Source organism: Falco punctatus (genome assembly GCF_963210335.1).
Source record: "Falco punctatus genome assembly, chromosome: 8".
NCBI classification, from domain to species: domain Eukaryota; kingdom Metazoa; phylum Chordata; class Aves; order Falconiformes; family Falconidae; genus Falco; species Falco punctatus.
The window spans coordinates 16,616,973-16,636,500 of record NC_137588.1 but is presented as its reverse complement, the minus strand read 5'-3'; the positions used below and the strand labels follow the sequence as shown (position 1 = coordinate 16,636,500).

The window sequence follows — 19,528 nt, the reverse complement described above, 5'->3', positions numbered from 1 at the left end:
TCTTATTATGATCTATCCTTTCTAAAGAAACAGAATTCCTCCTGTAACTTGTGTTCTTTCAAAATACTTCTTAATTTTCCTCCTTTTTATCTTCTGCATATTCTACATCTTCTGTTACTCAACACCACAACCCCCTTCCCACGTTTTATATGGCATTGCGTGCTTGCAAATGATTTATATAATTCAATGATATCAAATGGATCATTTTTGTGGGATGATGCTGTCACTTGACACATGATGACTAATAAGTCTGCAACATGGTTTCATCCCAGAATAAAGTGTTTAAGATTTTAAACTGCAACATTAATGCTAAAAAAATCCTGTGCATAAGTAAAAAAGAAAACTATGAAGGATGCAGCTTCTCTGACAAGCAAGTAAGAAATGGTTAATTTCTTTACCTACATGCAGACTCTATCCATCTACCATTTTTTCCCAGGGAAGTGTAGAAATGAAACATATTTGATAGGAAATTTGTATTACCATTTCACATTTTAGAAAAATAATGGATTTTGTGGACTGTTAAAGAGTTCACAAGCCCACATGTCCTTACTCCCTGCAGGAGAGTATTAGCCTCTGAAAAAGCAGACTCTTTTTTGATAGATGAGTAATACTTGATTACTTGGTATGATAAAGCAATGGCAAATACCATCACTCGTGAACACCATATATATGTGTTTTATTTTAGTTAACTTCTATGGTTTAGATTTGGTAACAAAGATTTGCTGACAACAGATTCCAAAATCATCTATTTCAGATCGGCTTTTTCAAAAGACAATACAAACCAGTCCCTCAAGACAAGAACAGAAGAGACAGCTGGAGTTTTACAAGTGGGAACAAAGATAACTAAGATGACAAATAAATGTTTGATTTTTAAAGTGAAGAATTTAAGATTTGGGTTAATTCACAGGAGAAACATCAGTGACAACAAAACTGGTCTTGAGCTCACTCACTTACAAAATACACTTTCATTTCCTTGAACTGTATGGAGGATTATGCCTTTAGAGTTCTGTTGGTTTTCTAATATGAAAATGGTAGAAGAGTTTGTTTTGAAGTCTCACAGTAATATTTGCAATGCCATATACATATCTAGTTTCAAATAGACAGAAGAACACTAAAGATAAAAGAGAAGACAACTTACCAGAAAGAAGGATTTCTAGGAAGTAATAATGTTTAGCCAGTCCTGGAAAATAAGATCTCAAACACCATTAGCATGAGTTACTCTATTCAAGTTTCAATAATCTTTTGATTAGACATTCAAGAAGAAATCCTCCCTCATCTTGCTTCGTCAGTTTTACAAGGGTAAATTAGGTTAAGCCAATAGAAGGACTGTAAGTAGAGCACACGGATGTTGAAAACAGCTATCGGAAGTTCTCTTGAGCTTCTGAAAGTAACCTCATAAGCTTTGGCTTCACAGGCACAGCCACAACACTGCAGAGACTTAGACAGCCAGGCAAGCCAGAACCAGGAAGGTCAAAGGTGGATTCAGAGCAGGGAATTCTGTGGGGCAGCCTGGAGATGCAGCACAGAATCCTCTCCCAGCTGTAGAAAGAGTAATTAATGTATTGAAGATCCTAATTTGTAGTCATCTTTAACATGGTACTTGGTACTTCCAAGCACAACAGAATTACTTGTTTCATCCTTTCCTCAGATACTGTTACCATGATGTTTTGGACCTCGCCAATGAAATATTTCTATGTGGGGTTTTTTTAAAGCAAGTATTTATTTTTATTTATTTGAAGATTTTTCTATAGTACTTAGCGTAGTAGTATCTAGTACTGCCATTCTTCCAGGACCTCAGAAAAAAAAAAAAAAAAGATGACTTCACATGATGACAAAACAGAGAAACACATACCCAAAAGACTCCAACTGCCAACCTTATTGGGCCAAATTTTATCTTTAGCTGTGCCACCCTTTGCCTGAAGGCAGTTAAGAAGGATGTCACTAGGAGAGCTAGCTTGGGTTCTTGTGAAGCTGTCAGCTAAATGCCATCCCAGCAGGCATCCTCAGAAGCCACTCAGCAGAAAGACAAGTGACTGAATAGAAACATGGTTCAAACCACTGCTCTGCTACTACGGGAAGTTTCTTCAGCTAGATAAGTTTGCACTGCCACCTAGCTTTGGTGAAGTAGTACAATCCAGGGGAAAAAGGTTCATTTGCTCCCCAGTACAACCGGAGAATGTACAACTTCTTCGATAACTGAATTTATTGCAACAGCAGCGTGCGATATGGCCTTTCCTGCCGTGCCTTTGATGTCTTTCTGAACTGCAAGGAGAAATGAATGTAATACGTACGTATGTTTTGAAGCTGCACCATCATATGGGAATTAGCCCGAGACTCAAAAGCGATACAGAGTGCCTTCAACAAGCATTTTGGCTAATAGTAGTTGGTGCCATAAAAGCCACTTTGTCCACAGATTCTAAAGGTGGTGGGGGACCACTTCTTAATTCCCTTTCACTTCATTTTATGCCAAAGACATGGATCACTAAAGCAAATTTTCTCTCTAAAATCTTCTGCAGTGTAAGGACAAATGAATATGCATATATTTGGAAAAAGTATGTGAAGAATGAAATATTTTCTTGCAAGTCTATGAAAATATACACAAAATGCTTATCTTCCAAAGGGCTTTAGTGAATTTTTGCACTTTAACCAAAATATCTCTGATGTTACAGCATATTGTGAAAAACGTGCCTCAAATACTGGAAGAAGCATTAATATTCTTTTTAGTTCAAACAATGCAAAAAAGTGAAACTAAAGCATTTGATTTATCTTTGAAATAGCTTATGTAAGTCACTACATATGATAATGTTGGCCTGGATATTGTATACTTCCTATTCAGATTTCATTATTGACAAAAAATGAATGTACAATGTTCTGATGGTGGCAAAGTTATAAAGTATCACTCAATTTCATTTTATTAAAAAGAACCCCAAGTTAAGCACATGAATGCCGTTTCTTCTGCAAGTTCTGTTCTGTTAATTTTCAGTTATGTAATAATAGTTAAACATAAATGTAGCTGAAGTTTCCTTCTGGGACAGCTTTAGGAAGTTTAGTTTGAATTGTCTTAATGTTAAAAAATATCAGATGTGATTTACTGTCAGTTACAGTAGTTTAGCTGGAGACTACTCACTGTGACTCAGACAACGGTACGAAATGAGGTTCCAACCGGACATGAGGAAACCAGTTTTCCTCATGAGGACAGCCCGGTGTCGGAGCAGGGGTGCAGAGAGCCCACGTCGTCTCCATCCTTGCAGTTTTCCAGGCTGGACTGGGTGAAGCTCTGAGGGACTAGATGTGTGACCTTGCAGACAGACCCCACTCGGAGCAGGAGCTTGGGCTGGAGCCCCGCCAGGGCCCCGCCAGCCTGGAGGCAGCTGTGTCTCATCCTACTCTGCAGCCACCAGTTTCGGTGCAAAGAGCAGGACTAGCTCTAAGGTTTCTATAATGGCCTATGAAAGAGGCAATTTGATTGTGAATTTGGCCTTTACTACTGGCCAGGTTTGTCCTCAGAAACTGCATGAGATCTCCAAAAGTAACGACTTGTTCTTAGGAGACAAATAATCATCTTCAGTACTACTTTCTCTTGCGTATTTATCACAGGTAAGAATTTTTCACAAGTAGTACTTGAGATCAAATAAAATACAGCAGTTCTTGATCCCATGTAAAGGCTTAGGTCCTTGATTTGACAAAATCTTAAAAGGACTGGATTTCACATTATACTTGACTGCTCACTAAAGAAAGCAAGCAACTCATTCTAGCCACGAGACAATGCAGCTTTCATACCATTATTTGTCAGCCACCTTCTGAACAATTCCTAGACAAGTGACTAGGAAAATTTTCATTACCCCCATGGTCCTGTATCTGGACAAACTTGTCAGTCTGCTGCTTTTCATCACCTCAGAGAAAGCCAGTTCCCAGAAAGAACATAGTCTTAATTTACTGTCAAGTACTTGTATTAAATATTTAATAAAGGGGGGGGGGGGAAATCAAAACGCTCATAAAAATTATGTTTGTGCTCTATGAGGAAGTTACAAAAATTTAAGTCAAGTTATTTATCATAACTTTATTCTCAGCAACAAGAAAAACTATGCTGAATATCATTTCAGTTCTAGGATAGATAAAATATTTTAAAATACTTACTTTGTACAAAGAGTAGTCTTTAAATTACATTCCTACAAAGAAAAGCTGTGTAAGATCAGCATATTGTTTTGTATTACCATTTGACTAGCAACAATTTGAAAGCCCATACATTAAGGCAACATTTAAAATGCTAATTAGAAATGGAAGTATTTGGATTAAAAAAATAGATCTATATTTTGGTACCATACCTCCACTCACCAGCTCTATTTGACCTGAGTTACCTGACATGGATAGCAGCAGCAGACTTAAAAGTATCTCATACTATATATTGCAAATGCTAGAATAATTTTAAAGAAAAAAAACCCACATATATTCTTCTATTCTGATGGACACTTCTAAACCCCCAAATTTGTAAGACAGCAATATAAACAATTTTCATTTTTTTCTTGTTAAGTCTAACAGTTTCTTTACAATCAAATACAACCTGATAAAAATATGTAATTTAATAAAAAATTAAGCCCAGAAATACCACAAACATCCCAGTTAAGCTTCTGCTACAACAACTGGATTCAGTGAGTGAAAGACTGGGCTGTGAAAGCTTCCATAGAGGTGAGAAAAGGGTTCTTTAATACAGAATTTGCAGCATGTCCCTTCTATATGCAATTGCATGTTGCTTGGGAACTCTCCAGGTCATCAGTGTTCACTCCATAGAGATCAATAAGTTGAGGATGCACCCTGTGAAGTGACGAAGTAAAACTTCATCAGTTTATTTAACTCTTGCAATGGGTGTGCCATTTTTTGAGGTTGGGGGGGGAGAACAAAGATGAATGAACCGCTGTATGGAATACAGTCAGGTGAATTACATTTTGACAGTTCCTATAGGGTAATCTTTAGAAGTATGTATCCTCTAACATGATCTGCCTTTCATTTTACATTTACCAGACTCTTACTGTGAGCCCTGTGCCTTCAACTATCCCTGTATGCATTGCAGAAGAATGAGCCGCCACCCATTTAATTCCACTGATAATCCTCCTATTTCCCGATGTACCCATAGTCTCTTTCTCAGAGCCTAGATAAAGAGACTATTCTCAAGCAACATGTCATTGTTCAATTGTGGAAAACTTAATGTTTTCTTAACCTTACACACTGCTTTCCAAGCAGGAATCCTTATCCCAGAAGAAGATCCTCCCAGGAGTCACAGACCTTTCTATACATCTGTTCTCCTCTTAAGAGACAGAAAGGTAAACTAACAGGCAGAGAGAAGAGAAGAATTGGAGCTGGAAGCTGATGAAGCCCCAGAATGGAAAGGCCACATGGGTCATAACAACCCTTCCCACAGCTTGGCACAAGGCACCAGGGCCTGGCTGCACAGCGCACAGCAGCGCTGTTCCTGCAGCATTTACAACACCCGGTTTTGGTGACATCTGTATTATGTACAGGTGGAATACATTTAAGATTGCAGTACTAATCTGTTACAGGTATACAGTCCATAAATACAATACTTAGCCTTACCGAACGTGAACTTCTGATGCTTCTTTCATTAAGTCTCCATCTATATTCCAAGGGTAATTTCCTTCTGCAGAAGCAGCATTCAAATAGGTATTTTCTTTGGCATCAAGCCCACTTTTAAGCCTTGGTTGTACTTTTACTTCTTGAACCGTGTAGGTCTCAACAAAGGGAAAATTGAACTAAACCAAACACAGACATGTATTAAATGAAGATGAAAGATACAGGTGGTAGCTTAGCAACGAACGGGATTACTTGAAAGCTTGCCTTTTTTTTTTTGTCTTAAGTAAATGGGAACACTTAACTCAAGCTTTGACCACATGAGGCATTATATATTCCAGCTAGCATTTATAGATTAACATGCTATTTTTATCTTAAATAGTCCTTCAGAAAGAAGAGTAGTTTTCCATTTGCATTCCCGTTATCGGACTTGCCCAATATACAGGTGAGGTGGTATATTTTGCACAGACCAAAATGGCACATGCTTGCAGAATATGTGAAAGTCCAAATGGATTCTTCCTGTGCTCTGTTCATCATTACCACTAATCCTGTCCTAAACAAGGCTAGTTAGAATTCTAGTAAATGGTCATCTTGAGTTTAAAGGAGGGTCCACATCCACTTGTCTAATTTCTAGCTACAAAAGCAGAGAGAAAAGCAAAGCCTCCCTCCAAAAGCCTGACTGGAAAGCGTAAACTATTTCCTAAATGCAGCTGTTAGTACTGTCACATGGAATTGTCATCCACCTCTTCCCCCAAACTCCCTGACTGTTGATGAATTCAAACCTAAGCCTTCTTGTAAAAGGGATAATCCCGAAACATTTGAATGAGTACCAGTGTGCTTAGGCTACGCATCAGGTCTCTAGGCCAGCAATACGGCACTGTGTTTGGATGTTTCATTTCTTTCTTCAAAGACAGAATAATGACCACAATTTTGAAATGCCGTTCTGCAAACATTCATTAACTACATGGAATGCATACCTGCGAAAAACCAGTGGTCATGATCCACTGCTGCCAGCACAGCACACAGTGATTGCTGAAATTATGAACTTTACCTATTTCTGACAGAGCTGCATGATGCCCCCCGAGGCTGCGTTCTGGATCTCTGTACTACACAAAATTTACGCACAGTGTGCATTTCCTTTATTATGGTGAAAGGGGTTTTACACCCGTAAAATTATGGTACAACACAAATACAATTTAAACCACAACAGATGGGCTGAAATAGGCTAATCGGTATTAGTCTAGTGATTTAAAAAAAAAAAAAAATCAGATAAAAAGGGGGCTAATGTATTCTGACAGGAAGCTAAGTCTCCTTATGAGGATGCTAACATTAACTCTTGCAGCATGTCTGCCTTCACAATTAACTGTTCTTTTTATAATCACCAGAAAGAAATTAACAGTACCTGATTTTTTACGCTGGCATATCTTTTCAGATGTTTTATAAACTCTGTTCGAGAAGTATTTTGTACAACAATAAGAGCCATGCTTCCATTATTCAACCTGAAAAGCAGACCAATTTAGTTGCCAAAAGAAAATCGATTAATCTGTAAATTTAACAGGCTCTTTAATAGTCTAAATCAAAACAAAAAACTAGCAAGAGTAAATTAATAAAATAGTCCTAATGTTTTTTAAGTCTTTTTGCCAACACCCCGTAGATCAATATAAAGTATGAAACTGAATTTATTTAGCTTCGATATGTTTATAACTACACTGTAATAATAAAATTTTACTCTCTTATCAATATCCATAATTTATTGAACATAATACACACAATTTAAAAAAAAAACCAACACCTGCTTTTGTACTTAACAAATGTTTTTTAAACATTGGGGATCCCATATTTATCTTTGTGCTTTTCTCTCCAGCAAAGTATAATGGTAGCCATAAATGTGGTGAGGCAGAGCTTTACCCAGAAACCATCCCCATGACGCCTGCAAGCACATCCCCACCGTACAAGCCAGGAAAGACAGGTCCGCCCACCTCCTCCCATCAACACGCTGCCCCAACAAAGGCCCTGATCTTCAACTATGCTATGATTCAAACTCTCTCAGCAGTTCTCAGTACAGTTCTACTTAAGCATTTCACAAAGCACATAAAAGTTAAAAGCGAAGGGAATTTTGTACAAGATAAAACAGTCATATACTAAAGATTAATCAAGACCCTGCAGCGCCAACATTCAGTGGCCCTAGGTATCCAGTTGCCATTGGCACTTTAGTATCTTTGAGAACTTGGGTCAGACAATAAGCTAGTATCAGTTCACAGGTTCCTTAATGGAACTGTAGCTTGTCACAGAAGCCAAGAATGTGAATCTCAATGCAATCATGCCTGAGCCCCCTTTAAGTTATAGGGGCAAATCAACATTCAACAGGAGTATCTGATGAACGTGACAATCACTGCTGAGATTGTATTCTGTACAGAGATGTTGTATTTCATATCTTCTGACTATATATGCATACACATGTATTTACTTATTCAGCATGTATGCTTGGAAAATGTGTTAAGAATGTTTTTTTAAAAAAAAATACTTCCAGCCTACCACCACCGATCTCTCCCCACTAATAGTTCTCTAACTGCATCAGGAATGTTCTCAGGCTATGATACAGCACAATATAGGAAGATAATTTTTACATAACCATGAAACAAGTCACCTGGCATAGCATTATTTTGCTGATTTAGAAAACAGTGATGGTAAAATTGAAAAATTTGCCTCTTTATTGTATTTGCTGCGACAAAAAGGGCACAGCAGGCTACTGGACAATGCATTTGGCAATATAGCCTTTTATCTTTAGAGATGACTAAGAATTTTCATTAATTCTCTTGAAAATCCAATCTTCTGAGAAGGGCACCACTTATGCTGTGAGAAACAAACGTCCCACATGGCTTGCACAGCACAGACAGTTAAACATGCCTTAGCATGTTTCTGTGAGTTTAGACTAGTATAACTAGAGTTACAGGCACCACTCAAAGCTTTCATTCCACTTCAAACATCTACACATGGCGCAAAACTCTTGAGGAACATAGGACAGAGTGAAGGAGCATCAATGACTTTAGCTGTTAAGACCATAATGGGTCTTGAGTATCTAGCAATTAGTGCAACTTTTATGTTTCCCATGTTGAAAAGCCTTACAGTCAAGATGCTATTTGCTATGGGAAATGAAGCACCTGTCTGAAGAGCCTACTCTTCCTACCCTGCTGGCTGCCTGCACTCCTAAGATTCTTTTTAAAAAGAAAGGAGGGGAAAAAAGGATGTCCTCATATGAAAGGATAGGAGGATCCACTGAGCAAACTACACTGTGAGATAAACAGGCTCCTTCAAACCTACAGTAACTGCATGGAGTTGTCATAAAATTCCCTGTCGCTAAGAAACAGGTGCCAGAACAGATGAAAAGAGAAAGCAAAGCTAAAAAATAATAATTTCTTCAATTCTTGTCAGAATTTTTCTACTGACTGATATATAACACAGTAAATACTGAACAAAGTTCCTAAGAGGGGACAGCATCAGGGCACTATCTGGAGGTATATGAGGCTTAGCAGGACCTCTGTAGTAAAGAAAACTTCTCATACATACACATACAGCTCAATAAGTTTCATCAAAAACACTGGTTTCTATGTTGTTTCCAAGAGATCAGCCAGTAATTTTGAAGAAATATACCTGATCAATTCAAAGGCGCATCTATTTTCGCCTAATGATAATCAAATGAAACAAAAAAAGACTCATTCCATAAACTTCCCTGAGTGGTGGTGGTGGTTACTTTTTTAATAGACAACAACAGTCACAAACACACACACATATATATATACACGAGTTGCTATTCTGTTTAATTGTCAACTGGATACATCAAGTACAAATATTTATCACCTGGTAACTGTTTTGATCACCACAAAGCATGCTTTTGACAATGAGCTAAAGACAAAATGAGTCAGCGTCAACAACCAGATTACATACTCATTTGTCTCCCAAAACCCTACATGTAGAAGCTGCATTTCCCAAGAACAGGGGCAGGGGGGTGGGGGAAAGAAAGAAAGAAAAAAGAAAAAAAGAAGAGACAGAAAAAAGTGTAAATTTCAGTTCTTCATTACAAAAGATTCATACTTCATTTTTGCTGGCTGTAAAGCAGAAAACAAGGGGCACCTTTATATTTGAAAAAAATAAAATAAAATCCACAAACGAAGGTTCTACATATAGTCAAATCCTATGACAGATGACTGCTCAATGACTACTACTTAAGTCAGACTTGCCAACTAATTTAATCACAGCAATTATCCACTCATTATTCTAGTTAGACTGCTTGACCTTATTTGCCTGATCCAAAAACTGATTATAATTCCTGGGATTATCAAGTCTGCTGCAGTCCATGCTCCCTCCCCCATTCCAGAGGAACTAGACTACCTAAACATAGGCTCATATTCTCGGAAAAGCCAAGGTCTTAAGGTAAGATGTCAGAATTTATAGACATGACTAATTCTCTAAACCCCTACTGACCTCGTATTAGGTGCCAAGCCTCTTGGTGCCATTGAACACAGACAAGGGATTGCCATAATGCTCACATTCAGGAAGTGACCCTGAATTTGGTGCCATTGATCCTTGCTACCTAAATATAACAGAGTCATTTTATATTACTCCAGTTTAGCCAGCCACAGTTTGCTTTTAAATAATCATAAAAGTAAAAACTCACCGGTTTTTTTTATTTTCTCTTTCTTCTTTCTAAAAGGGTGGAAACATAGGTAAAACAATTTAAAGTCATTATAGCACATTTAAACAACATCTACTTTAGAAAAAAGTAAGATGATAATAGAACTGAATAAACCAATAATACCGACTGGGAGAGTGCTTTAGAACAAATCCTATATAGTCTGTAGGGAATACTTTACAAAGTGTACAAATTTGCAGTTGTCAAAAAAAAATATATATTTTTAGGATTGTCTTACCTGATGATCAAATTTGAAGAAAATTAAAGATTTGTACAATTTTATCTTCAAAGACACGTATTTTTGTAGCTTTCTAATTGTTTGACTCAGTTCTACTTACCTGTCATTCTCATGAGAGTCTTCCTGTGGAATTTGCAGAGGTAGAAATGATAATTCACATTCCTCTGGCCTAGAAAAGTACTGATATTTACTACCATGTAAACCAATACTCTGACTACTAGACAGACTTTTATCCAAGTTAAGATGATTTTAAGGAGATACTGAACATACAGAGTTTATCTCCTTTTTAACTTGTAAGAGTAATATACATCACATCTGGTTAAATCTGTCTGCAATGAAGATAGCTCAACTACTGCTATCTACAATTTTACTGCATTAATCATCACATTTTCCTCAAGAACAAGAGAAATACTAGAAAAATATAACAGCTCATGGCATACTTGAGATCTGCTAGTGTTTTGATGAAAGCAAAATCCTTCCGCTGACTGGAGGGCATCCAACGATGTTTTTCAGCCAAAGCTAGAGTCCTTGCACCAAAACCAAACATGGCTGAGAACCCAAACCGCAACAGCTTGCTTGGAGTACTGAACGTACAGACATCTACTGGTTGAATATGTCCTAGAATTTCAAAGATGAAGATCAGAAATTACCAATAACATCTGTATTTCAAACAGAATACAACTCGCCATTTCTGTTTCACCTAATTTAGCTGCAGGAAAAAACTCCAGACCATTTGCTCTTTAGGAAGTCAAGTTTTACTAACAGAAACCAGAATCAATCTAGATTTAATTAAGACTCTATAAAAGTAGTCATTTCAGAGAACAAGATTCAGATGCTTCAAAATGTTAAAAAAGTTATGGTGAAAATGCAGCTACTTGAGACTGCAAAGGGTCTGACAATTTTATTCAGATATTCAGCAATTAGTATCGAAGAAAATGTAATATTGCTACATAAATATTTGTAACCATTTCACCAAATATTTGTAATGACTGAACATTGTACTGGAGGAGATAAGAGAACTCCTAAATATAGGTTTTAAATGTATTTATGTTTACAGTTATAGAATTTCAGCATCTAATTCTGTTCAAGATAGGGTACATGATTTTTTTTTCTGAACACCACTTGGGTGTTTTCCATTGGATTGTCTCTGATTAAAAGAGACATTTTTAGATTTTGCCTGTAAAGGCTTGTGTGTTACTGCCTAAGAAATAGAGCAAAGGCTTCCACTGCTGACTGCAAGATCTAGAAAATAGATACTCAAAATGGACATTCCCCATTACTCTCTTTTTTCAACTGGGGGTGGGGTGGGGTGTCCTAAAGAAAAACTGCTTTGAGAGGAATATTAACATTGCTTGACTAAGTATTTGCCATTTCCTAAGACCTGAAAATAAGGTTTGCACTACAACCTAGTTTTTCCTTTTAGCCTAATTACATTTTCACATTCAAAAACGTATTTATTATGCAGATCAAATGGGAAGTGATACAGTTTTTTCTACTAATAAAGCTTTCCTATAGAAACTGTTAGTATTTAAAAGAAACGCACACAGAGCTAGAAAGACAATTATACTTTCTCAGAAATACAACAGTACTTTCCTGTAAAGTCCAATCCTAACCACTTCCTCAAGCTGAAAGTATTGTGTATTTTCCTGTTGTCTTCAGCAAGTACATCAAATTAAAATAATCAAGTGACTATGCAACCAATCATTGCAAGGTAACACACACAGAGTAACACTATTCACATTATCAAGTCTAGAAAAGGTTACTTTCTGCATTTAAAGACCATCAGTAATAGGGCATGAATGCCAAAATCAGACATTACTCCATCACAGATTGTAGTTACCAGAAAATGAGTTCCACAAGCTTTGCTACTGAACTATACTCAAAGATTCATAACCTTTCCAGTACAGTATAAATCAGGATAGAATAATCTGGGTTTAGAAGTCTTATAATACATTTTACAGTGATATAGCATAATGTTATGCCTTTATTAAACAACTGGTTATGGCAAATTTCTAAATGCTACTTTATTATTTAAAATCTGATAATGTGTGTAAAAATATTTACCCATTACAATGTGCAAAGCTGCAGTCACTGCATGCTTAATACCACAGAGAGTATGGGCCAAAATATTAGTAGTACCTGTAAAAGTGAACACAAACTGTTTTAAAAATAAGAGATACAGAATAAAAAGAAAAAATATAAAACATTTTGAATGAAGAAACTGAGACATTTACATTTAAAAAAAAAAAAGAAAGCCTCCACACACATTACTTAATCTTGGTAACAGAGACATGTAGAATAGTACAAATTAAAACCATTAAAACTTCCAGAGGTCTGTAAAATCTTCACATCTCTGTAAATTCATTCATAATGCCATAAAAATGGGGGGGGGGGGGGGGTGTCTGGATGTGTGTGTGTGTGTGTGTGTGTGGAAATGGGGGAGGGAGTGCTTTGCAAAAATTGCCTTTTTTTCTTGAACCATCTCTTTCAAAATCACTTCTATACCTCTGGGCTGTAATGAGGAACTGTACTAGAATCAGATTATCTAGTAAGGTCTATTTGGGGAATATTCTTCAGTTGGAAAAACAGTATAATACCCAGCCAGTTTAAACCTGTGCATCTCCCAGACAGAATTCTGCTGGATCTAGTCTAAGATAGCTGCTGTGCCTCTTGCAGGCTACATTTTACATTCTCAGAAGCAACAGTGAATAAAATTAATTAGTGCACATGAGCTTTACACGTCAGAACACATTAATGACTGAAAAACAGAGAGAACGTAGAATTTGACGTGTGCCTGACAAATTGTTGGCTTGCATTCAGTGTATTAAAACTGACCCATCTAACTTGTCTTTGTCACTGCCGGGACGTTGGCAGCCCAGTTGTACTACTAGCCACTGGGTAAAAGAGAGTAATATAGTCTGAAACAAGGGAATGAGCAGTAATCAGCTGGTAAATAGGAAAAAAAAGGCAATAACCAGCAATGTCAGCGTGGCATTGGAAGAGAGTGGAAAACATGCTATCAGTTTGTAAAAGAAAGCAACATGGTTCTGGAGGTCTGTAAGAAACATGGATATACATGTAAATTTTGCCCTTCTGCTTTAATGTATAGGACATAAAATACTGTGTATCAGCTGACTTTTAAAAACCAATTTATTTTTAAAACCCTTGCAAGGAACAGTTGTGTCTTTTCTAAACGGGTATAGTTTTAAAAGAATTTCAAATTGATTTTTCTTGTTGATCACGTCTCTGGTGTTAATTAGCCAAGCAGCAGAGCCACAGGATTCACTTCTGCAGAAATAAAGAACCAGGGCCTGCCACTAAGCAGGCAAAATATTGAGCTGCTTCATATCGCTGATTAAGGGATGAATAATTCAGTAACAGACTAATTAAAATAACAAAAATTACAAAAGAACAATGTAAAACCTAACATTCCATAAAGGAATTAGTTCACTTAGATTTTCAAATAATTTTCTTGGTGGTTGAATTATTTAATATGTTACAACAGCAACAGACAATTCTGGATGCTAAATTTGCCTTAAGTTTTATGGAAGCATTTAAACTTGTCTTTCAAAAGTGGGGGAGAGAAGAGAGGAAAGGGAAAGGCTATAACATTCCAAACAAGAGGCACTCAATATTTAAATAATCACTTTAAAAGCATCATGTACAAGACTGAAAAATTATGTTAATCCCAAAACTCCGCAGACTTTGATGTCACATTATTATACCTAAATTTGGAAAGACTGATGCACAAGGGCATCCTGGCATTCCTATTCACGAGTATATGCTTCAGGGTTTTTTTCCCAATATTTTCTCTGAAAAAAAATTTATAAAATAACCGGGAATTGTATCTCAGTATCTCACAGAGCACCTTAGTCTCTGAAAGTAATTCAGACTATTCAGATCCTCATAGAAAACCTTCATAACATCATAGGGGAGCTCTGAGTAAGGCTCTCGGGGTTCCTACTATGTGAAGGAAAAAAGTGAGGTCCATCTATTAAGGTAAGAGATATAAAACATCCTTTGAATGTTACATCTCCAGTGGTACATGTATGTACAGTTCTATTCTATATTCAAAAAGACACGTAGTTGCCTTCATATTTTTCTCATAATTTTGTAGGTGACTATACTATTAATTTCATTCTCCTTTTCCTAAAATAACTAATGTTTAAATAAAAAAAAAAAAGGGATTATGAAGTACTTTGAAAGAAGAATAAACTGACAGCTTGAAAAGTTAAATGCAAGTCTTCATTTTTTTTTTTCCCAAAAAAAGTAAGTCTACTTACACTAACAGGAAGTCTAGTTTATTAAGAATATTACAATTTCAATCATTTATATCCAACAATTTATATCCAACAACTCAACTAGAAGTAATTTGAACTTTCCTTTCTGTACAATACCCATAAAAAAGGCATAACTGTAGCTCTAGATAGCATTTACTATGCAAAATAGTGAGTTTTTCAATTCAGTGGATATAAAATACAGTTCTATAAGAAAAATCCTGGGGAAAAAAAAAAAAAAGTTTGACCTAAAAAGCAATTCTTCACAGAATAATACAAATATATGCCTAATACCATTTCATGTTTGAACAACTCATGAGATCCAACCTCTATATCCAACTAATTCTGCTTAGCCAGTGGTGAAGCTAGCTAAAGTAGCAGCTAAAAATACTCTAATTTTTCCTTTGATCAAATTTTTACATGTTTTTACAATTTTTACACTGAAGATCAGGCTAATAAGAGAGCACAAGGTGGAATATACTTCTGAAGATCAGGCTTGGTACATCTTAAAACTGGGATTCCTCCTTTAACTAAGAGTAATTTTCCAATACAGATGGCAGCCAGATAACAATTGACCACAGCTGAAGTCAATACCAAGCTTCATACTGACTTTAATAAGAGTTAAATCTCATTCTTACTAAACAGGATAGGCACAAGTAATTGCATCCTTCTCTTAAATCTCCGGAGCTCATTAACATTTGCAGAAGTAAACAAGACAAAACCCCACCCTTCAATGACTCTGGGGAATATAAAGTTCGATATGTGTTCAAAAGCCAAGTACTACATCCACCCTTCCACAAGTTAAAGATCTAGACCAAGCGCAGTTTTGCAGTCGCAAGTACCATCACCCTCTTAATACATCAAAATACAGTATTTTGATCCAAGTAATGACTGAATAATGTGTCTCATTAGCTGGGTCCTATACAAGCAGGCCAGCACACCAAAAAAGCTTATAACAATAAAGTTCTCATACAAAAACTGTAATACAAGCTAAATGGTGATTCAATAATAATGGTTTTAATGCCAGTATTCATCTTCCCAAGTCATCTTTTCCTCCCCTATGTAAGCTTGGAATATTATTTATCAATAACAAGATGGTTCCCCTGAACACTATCATATTACTTCAGAGACTAATAACCTTCTTTGATGCTTATGTATGCGCTTGCACCCCTCGCAGATTACGAACAGTCACATTTTTAGATCTCGCTCCAACTACTCAATTTACTGTAAAAAGGTTTCACCCAAATAACTCCAGCATCTCTGTCACCAGCACTTTTTTTAACAGAAATGAAGATTTTATTAGTCCAGAATTATAGTTCTGTTCAAAATATTAACCCATTTTCCTGACATAACAAACAACTTCCTCCAACCTCCTTCCTATGAAGCGTGCAAAAGCATCACAGTAAGGACAAAGTATCTGCAGGTCATGTAAAGCATGACTGATGAAGGTACCAAACACAAATTGTAGAGAAAAAAACCTGTCCTTGGAAGTGCAAGCACTTCTGCAGTACAATTAACTTAATTAACCAGACAACATGAATATTCATAAGGCTGTTAATGTCTCCCACATCCAAACAGATAAATGTGATGTAATGACTTCCTAGTCAAGCATAGCTAAAATTCTGATGAAAGCTGCACCAACATTTTGGTTCTTTGCCTGAAACATCACAGAAATTAACAATCCCTCAGTAATATTTTATTTTCTGAATTAATTGGCAATCGTGAATTTATTTAAATGAACCATTTAGTACCAAAAGGTTCACAGCTATCAGATAGAGATTGTCTCTTGTTCTGTAACCACTGGATAGCTTTTTTTTTTAATGTCCTTCCAGGTCCCCCTCCCCTTTCTCCCATTCCCCCTCCGTACAGCTCCTTAGCAGTAGTTCCCATAGCAACAAACACTCTTGCTAATGGCCAGCAGTACGACTGCAGGCTTCCCCACATCTCATCCATTTGATTTGGACCACAACAAGGCAGCTCAGTAGAGTATTTTAGCAAAAACACACTCCCCTCTGGACCTTCCTCTTCAGGAGGTAAACTGTTTAAAGAGCAGCTCCTTCCTGTCAAGCCCGCTGAAACTTCAAAATACTGTCTTAACTACTTACAAGAGAGGCTAAAACCAGATTTTAAGCCACTCAGATAATGCTATCCCGTAAAACGGTTTCTATTTTTACTCAGCTGGAAAAACCTAACAATTTGGTACAATGGATTTCTGGGGGGCAGGCGGAATTAATTGACTATTAAGTCTCATCTTCTCCACGTACACAAGTATCGTACTTACCTGCTTCCTAACTGACTACTTTTTGGAATATCAGTAATATGGAAATAAAATAAGCTATGGATTATGTTTAGGAATATACTGAGGAGTTTTTCACAGGATCATTCTGTAAACTGTTCTCACCCTCTTTTAACAAAGTCCGTGGCGTTCCATGTCACAAGCTGTAAAGCATTCTTTTGGGTTTACAAATCCTTTTTGATCATGACATATTTGTCTCAAACTGAAGAGAGTAAGCACTAATGATGAGGCACAGTGACCTACGCATGCCCAAACAGCGTGGAGTCAAGTGCTAAGTGCTGGAAAGATTCCATCTCAACACCAAGATATTCACAGCAACTGAATTGCTAAGTGATGGTCCAACTGCTGTACTAAAATTAATTTACTTCATGTCTTTGAGATTACTGTATCTTTTAACAATACATTTCTAAGGTTTTTTCTAACTTGAAAAAAACTAGTGTAATCTTGCATTTTTACAAGCAACTAGTCCCCGTGTTAACACTGCTTTGAGAAGTGCAAGGCAAGTCAGAGCACTTAAAACCTGCTTGCTTGGTTTGGAAGTGACTTACTCTTTTTTTGTAGAAAACTGAACACAATTATTTAATGTTCACCTGGCTGAAAGAATTTTTTTCCTTACTAGTTAAAAATCTCTGAGAAATTATATCATCACATCAACATCCACACCAGCAGGTAGTGTCCATGCAGAAACACCCCTCCTCTTTTAAAGAGCAGCGATTCATAGACCAGTCCAGAATCAACTCTTTGTGTACTAATTCTAGCTAAGCCTCCCCGCCTGGCCCAAGTTGTACTCCGTGAAGGTCAGACACAAAAATTGTGAGGAGAGGAGACACACACACCCCCCAAAAAAAAACACACCAAAAAAACCCCCACACCACAAGACGCAGGTCCAAGATTTTTCAAGAGATGCATACATTTTCAAGTCTGTGGAAGTAAAGAGGAGAAAAAGCAGATTTGTGTGCACAATATTAATTTATTTTTTAACTATAATCCACAGAATGTATTCCTGGGACACCATTTAAAAATAGACCCTAAGCATGAATCCAATTGAGAATGCTGCCAAGAAAACAGGAGAGAGAAGCAAAACAGCATGACATATTAAGGAAATTCTAGGAAACAAAGTTTTCATTGGTATCATTTCTGGCAGCAAATAAAGGCAAAACTTGATTTTTGCACAGATCAGCTGAAAATTATTTTAGTTTTCTTCTTTCTGAGCTTCTTCCTTTAGGCAAAGAGCTCATCTGTGCCATTATTATAAATTATCATAATGATTTAAAATCTAGTCATTTGTAATCAATCTAAATCAATAATTTAGGACATTTATTCAATAGCTCCCTTAAGTAACTGAAGCTTTAGAACCAAGAACTGCCTTCAGTAGCCAAAACTGTAAGACGGTAGAGGGACTTAAAACAGACGACTTACAAAACATAATGGTACCTTTTATTCTCACCTGCTGGTATTACTCCAAGAGGAATCGGTGCTCTGACAGGCGTTGCTATATAGTTCGTATCTTTTCCAGCATCTATCTGGGCTTTAAGTAGTAGACCATGAGCAACTTCACTGACAGATCCATCTCCACCGACACAAACTACCCTATTACAAAACAAAAATGCTAAACAGTTCAAAACAAAGTCTTCCCATAGATGGCCAACATAGTGGAAGGTGACTATCACACACCCCATATCCCTAATATTTCAAACAGCTACGAAGCGTTCTTTCTTTAAGAACAAGCTAAATGTTAACTAACAAGATGTAAGCAACCTTATTTCTGCATTCTTCTGTTTGAATAGGAGTAAGTATATTTACCAACTTACCAAGTGTTTCTTACCTTATCACAAGTTACACACATGAACTGATCAGATGGAAAAGCTAATCACATGCTCAAGTGCCTCAGTGGAAAAGTTCTTTAAATCTTCCCATGCTGACCCACACAAGCATCCCAATACTTTTTCATTGCCCTTATTATAACAACTCACCAAATATTACAATTAAAAATACTTGAAAACAGCTAATTCCACACACTATGCAGGCAGTTGAGGGATTTAGCAAGGTAGAAAATCCTAGTGCCAGCAATCCTTTGCATGAATGTACTTAATCACTGCTTCTGGAGCCTGTAATTAAACTCCCACCTGCTGTGGCTATAGAGAGAAATGAATTTGTCTGTAAAAGCTCTGTTACAGCAAACATCTTTTTTTTTTTTTTTTTCTGTTTTTGTTTATTTAAGTAACTATTAAAGTGATCCTCCAAATTAGTGATGCTTGAAAGTTAAACATTTTTAAGGTAAACAAATTTTAAAGATAAAAATAAGTAATAGCATATTCCAAGCATTTACGATATAAATATCAGATTTCCTTTAGGAGACACTTAATATTTTTTTTAACGTATCTATACAAATACAGTTGTGAAACTATGTCCAATAATTCAACCAGATAAAACTGATAAGCTCT

The 19,528-nt window shown here is 36.6% G+C and overlaps 2 protein-coding genes across 6 annotated transcripts in view; one reads left to right on the top strand and one right to left on the bottom strand.

The window, feature by feature from the left end:
- The window catches only part of ITGA4 (integrin subunit alpha 4), a 40,165-nt gene extending 37,225 nt beyond the window's left edge, over window positions 1-2,940 (top strand). The window contains exon 28 of the mRNA XM_080400258.1: window positions 755-2,940. Within this exon, the coding sequence (XP_080256384.1) occupies window positions 755-847 (93 nt within the window). The 3' untranslated portion in view covers window positions 848-2,940. The remainder of the gene's footprint in view (window positions 1-754) is intronic.
- CERKL (CERK like autophagy regulator) overlaps window positions 2,598-19,528 on the bottom strand; it is a 59,909-nt gene continuing 42,978 nt past the window's right edge. For 3 of the 5 annotated variants that reach the window (XM_080400270.1, XM_080400272.1, XM_080400273.1), the window contains 9 exons: window positions 18,532-18,674; window positions 12,576-12,650; window positions 10,952-11,129; window positions 10,612-10,680; window positions 10,259-10,287; window positions 10,066-10,174; window positions 6,986-7,082; window positions 5,590-5,765; window positions 2,598-4,812 (listed from right to left, as the gene is read on the bottom strand). In XM_080400270.1, coding sequence (XP_080256396.1) covers window positions 4,731-4,812; window positions 5,590-5,765; window positions 6,986-7,082; window positions 10,066-10,174; window positions 10,259-10,287; window positions 10,612-10,680; window positions 10,952-11,129; window positions 12,576-12,650; window positions 18,532-18,674 — 958 coding nt within the window. In that variant the 3' untranslated portion in view covers window positions 2,598-4,730. Of the gene's footprint in view, window positions 4,813-5,589; window positions 9,561-10,065; window positions 10,175-10,258; window positions 10,288-10,611; window positions 10,681-10,951; window positions 11,130-12,575; window positions 12,651-18,531; window positions 18,675-19,528 lie in introns of those variants that run through there. The other 2 variants (XM_080400271.1, XM_080400274.1) reach the window with 2 other exon arrangements.